Source organism: Musca autumnalis, unplaced genomic scaffold (genome assembly GCF_047663935.1).
Source record: "Musca autumnalis isolate F117 unplaced genomic scaffold, ASM4766393v1 scaffold_3, whole genome shotgun sequence".
Classification (NCBI taxonomy): Eukaryota; Metazoa; Arthropoda; class Insecta; order Diptera; family Muscidae; genus Musca; species Musca autumnalis.
Window position 1 is genome coordinate 56577588 of NW_027411866.1, and position 14871 is coordinate 56592458.

The 14871-nt window shown below is 32.9% G+C and overlaps 1 protein-coding gene across 1 annotated transcript; it reads right to left on the minus strand.

Moving 5' to 3' along the window:
- Positions 1–7031: 7031 nt before the first annotated feature.
- On the minus strand, positions 7032–9859 carry LOC141399579 (acylphosphatase-2-like). The gene is made up of 4 exons (XM_073978599.1): positions 9725–9859; positions 9655–9671; positions 9483–9592; positions 7032–9424 (listed from the first exon to the last, which is right to left on the minus strand). The coding sequence occupies exons 1-4, from the start codon at positions 9771–9773 to the stop codon at positions 9310–9312; spliced, it is 291 nt and encodes a 96-aa protein (XP_073834700.1). The 5' UTR covers positions 9774–9859; the 3' UTR covers positions 7032–9309.
- Positions 9860–14871: the final 5012 nt, after the last annotated feature.

The window sequence follows — 14871 nt, forward strand, 5'->3', positions numbered from 1 at the left end:
AGCCAGAAGATTCGCAGTTGTTATTCAAGATTCTGTTGACTGCCAACCGATGACCTTAACATATCATAGCTTTTTCCGACGAGTTTTACCAGGTTGTTTGGAGAACCAACAATTCGTGGAGCAAAATAACTCTAGAAGGAGATGACAGTCCGTTACATAGTTTGGAAATGCAACAACAACTTCCTCTACACACCATTATTGCAGTGCTATTGAGGACATACCCGATTTAACAACCCATAAAAATCATGCAGTTTACCGCAGCAGATTCAACAACTCATTGTTTCTGATGCTTAATCGGGACGATTGGAGCATCAGTAGGGGGAGACTGAAGCGGATCAACTTTTAAATCAATGAATTATTTTATTTTACTTTACTATTTTGTTTACTTATGTACCTATTTTGTTTAAGCTTACGTTTACGTTTTCACTAATCGATACTATTATTACGCAACAACATTTAAATATTTGAATTTAACAGCTAAAAATGCAACTATGTCAATATTTTGTAAACAGTACTATTAATTACATCTTTGATCTTAATACCATTTTGTACAACTAATACTATTCGCGTCTCATCCTAAGCACTTAAGTCAATCGAAATTTCAATAAAATCGCTCTCATTCTTTGGCTAGAGTTGAAGGCTTAACATCAATATCACGCTTGCCCAAGTTGATGGACCTAGATGTTTTGCTGGAAATAATAGCTAAATGGAGAGTCAAGTACCACTTTAAATTAATTTCGTTGTTTTGTTCTTCTTTATTTTTTTTTTAAATCGCCTTCGTTGAGTATTTCTGTTTGGGTCGACTAACAGCATATAACATGATGCGGTGCTCTTGAACCAACATTAAATGAAAGGAGCTTACACCTGGGAATAAAAAATCGCCTAAGCGCTTTTTAAATAAATCACGGTCAAAGTTCACATTTTTTGGGGTTGTTTAGGTTTTCACGCCCTATCAAAATGAAATAAAGAAATTGTTGTAGCATCGAAAATTCTCTACAAAATTGTCCTTTATTATATTTTTGTAGGTTTTACCATTTTTAAGATAAAGATGTTCAGATTAGAACAATTCACTGACTGTATCGTCTCCATATGAAACAATGTCATGACTGCAATTTCCCTACTTTAACTTATATATCGCAAAAATGGTACAACCTAGGAAAAAATTACGAAATTTTCACAGCTATAAGATTTTTTTAGTCCCATTTTGACAATACGTGCCGTTTTCAAGCAAACTCGCGAAAACCTAACAAAAAACCTAAAACTGTGACCTGAACTTCTCTCAAAAATGGTAAAACCTAGGAACAAATCGTATGGGTAATCCTTTGTCTATACGATTCATTTTTTAACATCGAGTTCGTTTACAGAACAACTCAATTAAAAACACAATTTTAAAAACATCTTGTTCTAACAAAAACTGTATGGGGTTAGTTTTTGACGGAATCGACATCCTCAGATGTAAAAGTAAATCTTGCAATTTTTCTCAAAAATCGACTACGAAAAATGATGAGTATTTTGGTTTGAGTCTGTTGACAGCACTCAACATGAATAATCCTTTGTCTATACACTTCATTTGTCTATGCCCTTACCATAACTTACAGTTCTCCGAACTTTACAGTATGTATTGCATTTTTATTTTCCAGGGCTGTGAGAGGGTTGCGCCATATTTTTTGGGTTCCGTCGTAATAGTGCAACATAATTTTCATCTCATCAGAAAATATAACGTCATCAAAGTACTTTAACGGGCTTGAAATCTTCTTAGTAGCAAATCTGATTCATTCCTTTATATTTTGCGGGGAGAGAACTTTTTCCTAACCCTTCGTGATGAATACTTGTTATGTAATACTTTTCTGCCTTTTTCATGTAACACACATACTCCAAAATCGTTTTCAATTACCGAACCAATCTTTTGTCTCTGGTTTGGGACCTATTATTGATTTCATTAATTATTTAGCCATTTCTTCAAATTACAGATTTTGAAATTGAAAATTTAATAGTTATGACTGTACATCTCCATATACGATAAAATTCTTAATTGCAAATAAATCGTGGTAATATGCACCATTTTATTGCACTTTCATTGATTTGCAAACATTTAGTTATTACCAAAAAGTCAAGTCCATACAGTTTTTAGTTGTTGTTATTTCTGGCCGATTTCTGAATTTATTCCCCTAATGTTGTCTTCAAGAGCAACTCATTTGTTCAACAAACCCAACATTATTTATTGAAAGAATTTTTGTTTTAATTTTAAATTGAAAATCACAATTTTTACAAATGCATCGTTTGTAATCATTTTTTCTAACTGGACTTTAACGAATGAAAATCTTTTGCGCGACACCTGTTATGTGAAAACAAAATCAGGATCGGTTTGTCTTTGTCTTTCTATTATTTAGTGATTTACGATAAAATAAGTGAGCCTAGAAGTAAACTACAATATTTGAAATTATGTGTGATATATTATAGCATCAAGAAGTTATAGCATTGTTAATTTGACACATGTCTTGCAGAGGGCTAACTAAGTGAATAAGTACGTAATAATAATGAAAAATAAGGATTTTTGTTGTTGTTATTTTTTGTGGTTCCAGGACGAATTTTCTTAAACCCGGCCTTATCTCGCACATTTGCATCAACAGTGACCCACTGGTAAAATTTCAAGCTCCTAGGTTTAGCCGTTTTGGCTGGGCGTTGATGATGAGTCAGTCAGTCAGTCACTTATCACCAAGCTCATTTATATATATAGATATACGGCAAATAAATGTAAATTTATCTATTCTATATCCGTGTTCAAATCTCAAGCTCTTTTCCTAAAAAAATATCAAAATTCATTACATCGTTTATAAATCGACCACAAAAATATGACCGTTTTCAAAACGAGAAAAATTAACGATTATTAAATTGCATCACACGTCTTTTTGATCAATTTTTCCATAGAACAAAATGGAATATGAAACCGATATCGAAAACAATTCGATGTCGGAAAATGTATGTACATGCATCACACCTACAGTCGTTTTTAACTCGTTTTGAGCTCGAAATCGATTTCCATCACATACCTTTTTATCTTTTTATTCCCTTTTTTACATTTCAAACTTTTCCTCATAAAAAATCTATCCAAATTTATTACATCGTTTTTCAATCGACCACAAAAATATGACTGTTTTCAAAACGAGAAAAATGAACGATTATCGGATTGCATCACACGTCCTTTTGATCAATTTTTCCATAGAACAAAATGGAATACGAAACCGATATCGGAAAATGTACATGCATCACACCTACAGTAGTTTTATGACTCGTTTTGAGCTCGAAATCGATTTTCATCACGTACCTGTAGTGGGATTCTGTAACTCATTTTTGCTGTTACCGACAAAAATCGGTAAAATAAAATGGCAAAATTGTGACTAAAAACATAAAGAAAAGTTGGCATCACTGTTTGTGTCGGTAGAGGCTAGCGACTACTTTTTATTCATCGTTAACTTACCGAAAAATGTCGTTAATTATCGAAATTGTAAGCATTGTAATTTTACCGACAATTATCGATAACAGCAAAAATGAGTTACAGAATCCCACTACTGGGGCCTAATTACGACATTCGATTCGATCGAGAATTTGCTCGTGAATGAATAAATCGAGCTACGAACACCTTTGTGCTCTCCAAACAAAGACGTATAGCAATAAAGACCCGAACAAATGCATTTTCCAAAAACATATGCTAATAGTTCCATATTTTGGTTACAGATGGCTACACAACTCACTGGAATTGATAACAGCAATGCCAATAGTTTTTGATTCCATTTTCTCGCGACAGAAAACATTAACGTCGTGTTTTGTGGCTGAAATTTATTTCTTTTCTTTTTTTTATTGTTCATTCAATTTTTTCTTGTTTTTCTTGTCAATATTCCAATGAGTAACAGTTTTCATTTAACAGAATGTTGCTATGATATCGTAGCAACAGAGGTTAACTCCCTCTACAGTTAATTTTTCACAATTGACTTTTCCTATCTTATAATATTGACATCTTTGCTCCAAACAACACTAATGGGTACTTTACACGACATGTATTTTACATATGTCCTGTCACTTTGCATATACATTTTTTATATAAAAAATGGCAACCCATATGTAAAAAACATATCGTGTAAAGTACCCATAAGAAAGTAGATGGTAAAAAAATTGTTTATTTTAAAGCAAAAACTAAAAAACAAAACTATTAACGAAAAGATGTAAATATTTGTTGAAATCGTTGAATAAAATTTTCGGAATGAAGATGTGCTAGAAAACTGTACGAAATTATTTATTTTTGTAAAACTTTTTGACTTTGTTGTAACAAATTTCTAATGCATATATGTACATACATACCTTGGTAATGGGTACTTTACACGATATGTTTTTTACATATGGGTTGTCACTTTTAAAATACAAAATGTATATGCAAAGTGACAGCACATATGTAAAATACATATCGTATAAAGCATGGTTTAATAAGAAAGGTTAGCCAAAGCTTTATGTCAATTTAAATTTTTTTCATTCGAGTATGCCTAAAACTTCAAAACAATATAAACAAACTGTGTATGTGTGTGTGGTGTTTGAATAATATGCCAAACAATTTTAAAAACAATCGAATTCAATTATTTTTAAAATTGTTTTTAGACCATTTGTATGGAAGAAATTGCTGAGATTTGCATTGAAACAATCAGTTTATCATATTCACAACTCGACTATGTGGAGAAAACTTAACTCTTCATTCATTTTTCGCGTTTTTTATAAAATGCTCAAAAAATGCATTGTAAGCAAACCCACCTGTTGCTTTTATTTTGAAGTTTTAGGAATTCAAGAAAAACAAGGGTTCTATAGATTTTTTTCATTTAAATCTACCTCTTTACTTATACCATGGTGTAAAGTATCCATAAATGTACAGTTGGTGGCGCGAATTGGTTTTCATAGTTTGATTTTTTCATTCTCGAGCAAACAGTCGATCGAATCGAATGTCGTAATTAGGCCCCTGTATGTTATTTTTTGTTGTCGCAACTATGACAGCTATACACAGTAATCAACGTTTTCGTACTATTTTGTGCATAGCTAGTTTAACCCTTCGTTGGACACCAATATTGTTTGTCATATTCGTAACACATGAGTCTGGCCAGACCCATATAATTATTTTTAATTTTTTAGTAAACTTAATTAGTCCCAATTTACATTGGGCGAGTTTTCTTGCGGCAATTGTCATTTTGTAGGAGAGAGAGGTGAGGCATATGGTAACCCTTTGCCTCTCAGCACCCTCTCTCACCTACAAACTGACAATTGCCGCAAGTAAACTCGCCTAATGTAAATTGGGACTTAACATTTTCATATAAAAAGTTGTAGAATATGTTTGAAGGACCCTAATATTTAATAAATTATCCTTATTTGTCAAAAATCATGCCGAACAACTATAAATTTAAATGATATTATCAAGTAGGTAAAACAGGACATATACCTACGAAGTAAAAAATTCGAGGTTTTCTTGCCTCTATGCTCCAAAATCCTATTTATATTTCATTTTGAAGCACTATACTTTAGTTTTGGCCTGTTATTCAGAATGAAGAGTGTCTATTTTATAATTTTACAGCTTAGTGTAGTACAATAACGACGATATCAAGAGGTAAATAAAGGCAAATATCCTAAGGATTTTCTTATAATTCTTGTGGAGAATTCTATATTTGGTCCAATCCACCCCATAAAAAGAGCAGAAAAGCTAAGTAATGGGTTTTATTAGTCCAGTTATGTGTATAATTGTCTAGAATACAAGTGTAACCCTATTTGCAAGGGATTTTGTTAGGTTTTGGTACATTCACTGATTTTAAACCCATATCCTGCTTTCGCGAACTTTTTATGTGCAATTTTAAAGACATAGTAGGGTGAAATGCAACAAGTTTCATAAAATGGTATTCATTTTGTCAAATAATGTAGGAAACATCAAATTTTAAGAAAAATTTCGGAACATTTTCAATAAAAAATGGGTGGGGTCTGACCAGACTCATGTGTTACGAATGTGATATGTATGTCAAAAAATCCTTGTAGCTCCTTTTCTGGTGATCCTTTTGACATCATGTTTCCTTCATTTGAAAGGTAAGAAAATATCATGAAGCTACCTGGAATCTCAGGCTCATACCAGTTTAAAATGCAAAACAAAATGAAAAAGGCCTGGCCAGACTCTGGTGTCCAACGGAGGGTTAACAGCGTGTTTTTGTAAAAAGTTTTTGCCCATTCGTTCGTCGATTTCATGAACGAAGACACAATTTGGTTTTCATAGCGGTTGACGTTTGTATTCGTGTGGCAAACAAATGAAAGCTTTTTATTTTCGTAATTTTTTTTGGTTTTCGTAACAAAATCAGACGAACGAATACGTCAAAAATAAACGAATGGAAAAGACCCATCGTTTTGAATGAAAATTAATTAATTTGAGTAATAAATGGCACAAAACACACGAAAACTGGAAGGGAATGCAATTTTATTTATTTCCATAAGCACACGCGTATATGTACATCCGTTTCTTCATATTATTACAATTATTTTTGAACAAATTTGATTACATTTTTTTCTTATTTTTTGTTTGTCATCTGTTTATCGGGGTTGCCATCAAGTAACACATTTTACGTGCAGATGGCTATGCAAAATTCACAAAATAAGTATCATGGAAACCCTGAAATATAAAAGCTTTTATGAAATAGACGAAAGCTTTTAGATAAAAACGAATGGTTCGTAAAATTTTACAAGAACCAAATGTTGAACGTATACGTTTTAGAACGAACGGTTCGTGTGACAGACAAGCATTTTTACAAAAACACGCTGTAAAAGAGAACAAAGAAAAATAAGCAAGATAGTTTATTGTATACTTTACTGAACTCCGATTGGCCGACCTTCTATAGGCCTTGTCTTCTGCCCTACCCGTATGCAAAGATTGACAATTTCTTATTTTCTCCTGCTATGTAAATATAAACATAGGGACATTTGCTATTTGTTATCGAACTATAATTGCATGGCTGGTTTAAGACTTTTGCTTTTACGTTGTATTCATTTGTTAGTTTTAATGTTTTAAGAATCAAAACATTGTTAAATTTAAGTTTTTGAGAGTAGTAAATGTATAGTGGTTTTTGGATCCGATCATGGTTCTATGGGCTAGGTTTTTACATGAGCATAAAAAAATTAAAATGCTTTCAATTCCGGTAATTAACGATGTTTTTCGGTAAGTTAGCGACGAATAAAAATAAGTCGTAAAGCTAGGTACACATTGCCATTTTTGAATGACAGCTTCGCTCAAATAATCGGTTGCTTGCATGGTGGAATAAGAAGGTGTTACATCAAATCATACCAAAATTGTTCACAATAACGCATTGCTGTGAATTGCTTGTTTACCTTTGGTCTGTTCCTTTACTTTTGAAAATAGTAAAACTGGCAAAAGTAGCAAAAGGTGAAAACTGCTACAATATGAATTGTATGGTACCTGAAGTAAAGGAACGCTTTTCGAGTAAAAAGTGGTAAAACTTGATGATTCTTGCACGTAAAGGAACAGAGCTCTCTTGTATGTGATTTTATTCACAATAATGCATTTTGACAACTAGTGTGATAATCAGCTGTTTTTCCCGTTGTACCTGTATTATTGTGCCATGAGCCCTGTTCCAGAACTAAAAAGTTTTTACAATTTTTACCACTTTTACACATTTTGCGTTCCCGTACACAAAATTTATATGAAAATCGTTTACGACTTTTACTACTTTGACCACTTTATAAAGTACGGGAACAGGCGAATGGTGTGAACCAAAAAGCTTGATTCAAGGAAAAAAATTGCAGTGTATATATAAAATAAAAATTAAGAATTCGTGTGCTTTTATACATTTCGGGATTTGCTATTGGAAATATCGATACAAGCGGTCATAACAAAAGAAATTTGACGAAACCGTGAATGGGATAACAAGGAAAAAAGCAAATGGGCAAATGGTTCTGTGGATGACGCCAAAACAAAAAGAAAAAAACCAATTTGTGTATTTTGCTGATGGAAAAAATGTGCACAAAACCTTCCGGTGTCTAAATTGAATGTGCTATACAATACAAATAAATGTGCTGTTTTAATAAATAAATGCTTGTAGTTTTCCATATTTATTATTATATGTGTGTGAATGGGAAGTCATGATTAGCTGAGTAGGGAATTTCATGTATGTACATCAATCCCAAGTGAAAAGAAAATAGCTATATTTAATTATATGGATCATTTTGTTGTTTTTTTCTTTGTGGTGCCAGCGCCCATGTTTATTGACAAATTTTATAAGTTGACTGACGGCTTGGCATCCAACATGAATGATAGTGTGACCGCTTCGTGAAACCTAACAAAACTGAAGCAATCGATATTTGCGAAACATCGTCAGTCAAAAATGACAATAGGTCTGTACGATAACTTTCCCAGCAACAATTACACAGCAAATTCCAGCAACTTCTCTCAGTGAATTTTACTCTCTCAAGCAAGAAAAATTGCAGAAAGTTGTCAAACAACATTTTGCAAAAACTTGCAAGAAAGTCTGCTGTTTCCAAAAAAGTATGAAAATTGTTTTTTGTTTCTTTTGATATTTTAAACCAAATGCAACAAAAACATAAATTTTAAAATTGCATTTGTCTTATTTAAAGCAATAATCCTATCCATAACTCTTTAAAATCTAAAAAAAAATGTGAAATTGTGAAATTTCCTTGGTCAAAAATTTTAACATTTCCAGTTGTTTACATTTAACACCTGATTAAAAGTCAGCGGGACAAATATTTCCAGCAAAAATTTCCAAGTTCGCAGTCACAGAACTCTCCAAAAATCTCTCCAAACTCGCTCTCTTTTGCTAGATAATTTTGTTATCGAACAGCATTCAGTAAAAATTTGTACAGACCTAATGTGTACGGCACTAAAGCATAGTACACACGGTCCAACAAAACTGACAGTCAACGTACTTTTACGGCAATTTTCTGGCAAATAAAAACTTTTTGTTAGCTAAAAATGATTGAAATACAACATTTAAGGTATAATTTAGTGATTAGGAAAGTAATTATTCAGCTAGACTTTGATATTAACGAAATAGACCTCGATGACTGTCAGTTTTGTTGGACCGTGTGTACTATGTTTTAAAGTTCCACCGATAGCAAGAGTGCTGTCAACATTTATTGGAAACTTTCATTCAAGGACGCTCTTCTACGGAAAGCTCATAAAAGTGGCACATGACATTTTTGTAGAATTTTTGCTAAACAAAAATAATAAAAATGTACTTTCTTCTTCTGTGCAACATTTGAAAACATTGTCTAATATCTAATAGAAAACTTATCAAATGTAAAGTCTTCCATTTCCTTTACTTCTCCAAAAACGGCTTTGTCGATTCGGCTAGTGGGACTACCAGTTTTCTCAAGCCATATTTTCCTTTAAAATATCGGGTATTAGCAATAATGTTGAAGTTGTTTGAATATACATCACTTACATTTCGTTAAAGGCTTCTGGAGGGGCTTGAATTTCGCCCTTAACGGTATCATCTCTTGTATTCATGCACCATCCACGAACACCCAATTTGTTCGCTTGTTTCTCTGTAAACTGGAAACAAATTAATTAACCCAATTTCTTATCCTCTCATTTTATTTATTAATCCTCCATACCATTCGAAAAGAGACACCTACAAATATAAATGTTGCGCTAATTAGTTTTTTATGACACGTTTGTAATTACCTTGTACAATTCCAAACACTTCAAAATCGCAATGCAAAATTTTAGACATTTTGTGAATTCTGAAAGTTTAACCTTTTTAATAGATAGACAAGAATAATTCACCTGTGTCCCGTATGACAATCATATGGTTGTCGCAGTGTTGTAATGGAAATTAATTTTATTTCACATTCGTCCTCTGAAATTAAGCTTCTTATTGAGAGCTTTCTGGTACGGTTGTAAGATTTATCGTTCAACAAAAAAGATATGGGCCGTTTTTATATCGTATCCGTAAAGTTCATTTTAGTTATCCCATTTAAAATAATGTTACGGAATTAGATTTAACTAATCTCCGTGTAGACGTTGTTTTATTCCCCGATACGATTTGTACCAAATAAAACAGGGTTCGTTTTAGATTACGTTTCTACAATGCTTTATTTACATTATAACACTTATTCGGAACCGACTTTAATTACTAAGCACACAGCCTGTCTCTAGTTAGCACGCAGCTATTCTTTTACCGATCTGTTCAGTTCAACGCTTAAAACACAACTCACTCCATGTTGCCGTTCCTACCGCTATTTATATCCAAAATCTCCTTGGTCTAGAATTATCCACAAAATCTGGCAACATCTCGAATCTGTGCAGCGAACACACAGACGCACATTCGCATTAAGCGAACAACCATACTCACATACATACAAGTAGACAAGCACAGTAATGACGTAATTACAACAACAAACAAATGCAAGAAATAAACAAGTAACAAACTAAACAATAATTACATGAATAAAAGCACATTAATGAAAGGTAAAGTAACATCTAGAATAATGAAGAGAGTTCTACATGGTAGTTTTTGTTGCTTAAATAAAGTAACTGCGTAATAAAACTTTACGTTACAATTCAAATTTTTAAATTAACGGAAATTAAACTAAATTAACTTAAACCTATCAGTTACATTCGTAACAATAATGTTATGTTTTTTAAAAATATGGTAATATCAAGACTAGTATACTTCAAGCTTACCCAAATCTGATTGTTTGATTTGAATTTGCTGTAAATTGTTTCTGGTTTTTGGTGTAGCCCAAGGCGAATTTAAAAAGGTGATCCAAAAGGCGAATTTAGGTCGTAGTCTTCATATGCTGTCACCATTATGGCCCCGGCACATACGGTCCGTTGTGCGTCGCGTCGCGCGTTGAGAACAACAACCACATGAAAAAAGTGTAAGTGATGCCAAGTTTGTTCTTAAAGTTTTCATGTGGTTGTTGTAACGCGACGCTCTACGCGCCGTATGTGCCGGGGCCATTAGGTGTGTACGATAACTTTCCCAGCCAGTGCTGCCAGTATTTTTCGGTCTCTCATCCCCAATTTCAAAATAATTTTTCCCCAAAAATCCCCAAATTTTATCGAATTTCCCCAAAATAAATCCCTTCATACGCATTATGAAAAACCAAAGAGAATATATTTATTTGAAATAATATTTGTACAGTGGAATTCAATTCACAGACAAGTATATGTTTCGCATTACTCATAAAAAGCAACAAACATAAAAGAAAATGCAAATAAAAAGCCTCTTTACTAAAAAGCAGTACAAAGTGTACAAATGAAATTCATTTCATATGCTAGCATTTTTAAACATTTTAGTTCTACTACTCCATGGCCACAATATTACTTCTGGTACACAGCACAGCTGAGTTTCCATTAGTTTCAGAGATATAGCTTTAATCTTTTTTAGCCCGTTCTAGATGAGGCTATAAAATCCAAACCCAATCTAACAATAAATAACTCAACTACGATTTTTGTAGCCTCAATATTTACTTTCCGGAAATGCCTAATGGCCCCGGCACATACGGTACGTTGTGCGTCGCGTTACAACAACCACATGAAAACTTCAAGAACAAACTTGGCATCACTTACATTTTTTCATGTGGTTGTTGTTTTTAACGCGTGACGCAACGCACAACGTACCGTATGTGCCGGGGCCATAATAGAAGTTTTTTGAATCGGCAGTATTAACATTTCTTTAGGGGATTCATAACTGACATATTATATGCAAGCATTGCTGGTTGACACCGAGAGCGAGTTTAAAACCACCTCTGCAAGTTGTTCAGAAGGCTTTGATCATGTTGCATTTTTGATAAGAATACCCTGTTCCAAAATGTGTTTGAATTATTGGTTGTATCTTCTCAAAATATATCATTCTATTTTATTAACGGGAGTTTCTTTCACTGTTATTCATAAAGGTTCATTGAAGCTTCGTTCCCGTACTTTTTAATAGTAAAACTCGTAAAAGAGAAAACTGCAAAAATTTTGTTATCACATACAAGTTTTTTGAAATAGTTCGGGAACGGAAAAATGGAAAATACGTCAAAAAAAACTGGAACAAATGTCAAAGTCGGTGTACCAGCCAATCAGACGCCGGCAACCATGTTACTATCTTTTTAATCGCCCAAATTTGTCATGTAAAAAGTTTTTAAAGAGAGCGTCATTCAGCGCCATTTTTGTTAAAAGAGAAGTGAACATTTTACAACTTTTTTGTGTACGGGAACGCTTTTTCGAGTAAAATGTGTAAAAGTCGTAAAAATTGTAAAAACTTTTTAGTTCTGGAACACAGCTTGAGTTTTTCGTCTTTACAAAGTGTTCCAAAAATCCTCTTATGGAACTGGAATTTGTTTGCTCCAGAGAATTACAACATACATATATTACGTGAAAACTTTTTGTATGTTTTATAAAACTGCACATTTGTGGTTAACGTTTAAGCATCTGAGCCAGAAAATGCTTCATATATTCAAAGCAGGCGTCTTTAACCTTTTTAATTAATGCTATGGCATTTTATGAAAATGGCATGGCATTTTATGCCAAGTTTACACTTACGCTCAAAAATCCACTGGATTTCACGAAATCCTGAAATACACCCCGGTGTTTACACTTATTTTTTTTGCTGATTTCAAACATATCACAATAATCAAGGTAGATGCATATGCGCAGCTGACCGAACATGAATTTGCAAAACAAGTTGTTGTAAATTGTATTAGTTGTTAAAAATATACGACAGTATAGAACTTTACTGCTTTATCTCGAAAATTATCGTAAAATTATCTATATATCGTATTAAATGTGTATAATACTATCAAATGAACAAATAAAAAATTATTTTATCGTTGAGACATCATAATAAAAATAAATTTTGATAGATAAAGTGGTGTTCAGAACCTACAAACTATTACTACTTGCAGTTGTTTTCCCGTTTAGTGCTAGAAATGCGTTCCCGTACTCCGAAATCTAGCAAAACTTGCTCTTCTCTGAATAACACCATCTTCTATTTTCTGCATGGCACAATTACCCAGGTAGTGGCATCGTAAAATTTTGAATATGTTATGTCAAAACTTTCTTTATGTTGTTGGGGCAATTACAACAAAAATAATTAATATTTTATAAACGGATTTGACTTTTCATATTCGATCAGCTGGTGTGATACCACTACCTGGTAGTTCTGCCATGATTTTCTGCTATACAAGTTTGGCAGAGTAGCATGTTTATTGGCATATGAATACGTTGATTTTGACATTTCTATTGTTTTGTTTTACAATTTCCGTCATTTTGCCGTTCTCATATTTTTAACTAATTTGAATGGGAAAGTAATTTTTGACAATTCGCTCTTTTTTCTAATATTACCATTAAAAAATACGGAAACACAATGAAAAATAGCATTGTAACAAAGTAGTTTACTATTTTTTCACATTGTTTACAAATTTTGATGCTAAAATTTTTTGTTGCAGGAATTGACCATCTACCTTGTTTATTGTGATACGTGAAAAGTGTTGCAACTTTTGGTACTTTTTTAGGCAAAAACAGGGTTGTATATCATGAGTACTGTGATTTCGATGTTGATTTCGCTGAAATCACGAAATGAGATGATTTCATTTTCATATGCGAAATCATGATCAATTTTGCTTGATTCCGCGCGAAATCACGAAACCGCTTCGAAATCATGAAACGACGCCGAATGTAAACCAAACATTACTTCATTTTCGAAATCATACTCTAAATCAGTTGATTCTAATGATAACGATAAATCATTATTAATAGTTTCCATTATTATTGCATCAAGGTCATCCTCATTCTCGAGGTTTACCCCTACATACGGTTTCAAAATTCTTGTACACAACGAGAAGATGCATATAAGCAATTCGTCATATATACATACATAGTTTCTTTTATTACTTTGGAAAGTAATATTAAGAATATTCATTTTTTAGGGGACAAGAAGACCTAATAAAGTTTTATTTGTTTATTACCTATTTGTTCATAGATGATTTTTTGCAGTAAAATCAACTTAACCCTGCGTTTACACATGACAAGACAGTTGAGTTCATGTATTGATTGTCAGAAACCCAAAACTTGCCTTTGTGACGTAGGCGTCCAGACAACTGCAAAAACAGTTGTAAAATTCGACACCTCCAAATAATAGTATGCTAAGTCTGAAAAGTGAGTTTTGCAGGAGATGCTCTCAAAGTTTACAGTTTTCTTTGATCTTCACTACTATTCTGAGTAAACATTTGTTTATAACTTCTGTTCGGATTGACCGATCATTACCAAAATTTGACAGAATTTAAGTTTATGGACGTAAAATGTAAAAATGTAAAGAACTTGAAAACATGCTAAGTCGACTTAGCATACTATTGTTTGGAGGCGTCGAATTATGAATGAAAATCACCGACTCCTTTTCGTTCTCCATTCACATATTCTGTATTCGTGCATATTCTTTTGATTTCAACACATTTGAATTATCATCTCAGTTCCTTTTCACTAAAATGTCAAAAATTTGTTAACCCGACTGTCTGTGAAAAAATGATGAACAGCTGGAAGACAGCCGACAAATGTATGTATGTGTTAGTAAATCAGAGTTGTATTTGAAGACAAACTGTCTGGTGTAAACGCCTAGTAATTCATAAAATGTGTAATGTAACAGATATTTCAAAGCAGAAAAAATCCCCATAAAATCCCCGATTTTTTTAGTTTATTTCCCCATCAAATCCCCAGATCCCCAATTCAAATTTTTCATCCCCATTTTGTAAAAAATACCCATTTTGTAAAAAATACCCAGCAATAATAACCCAGCAAGTTCCAGCAACCTCTCTCAACGCATTTAACTCTCTCAGGCAAGAAAA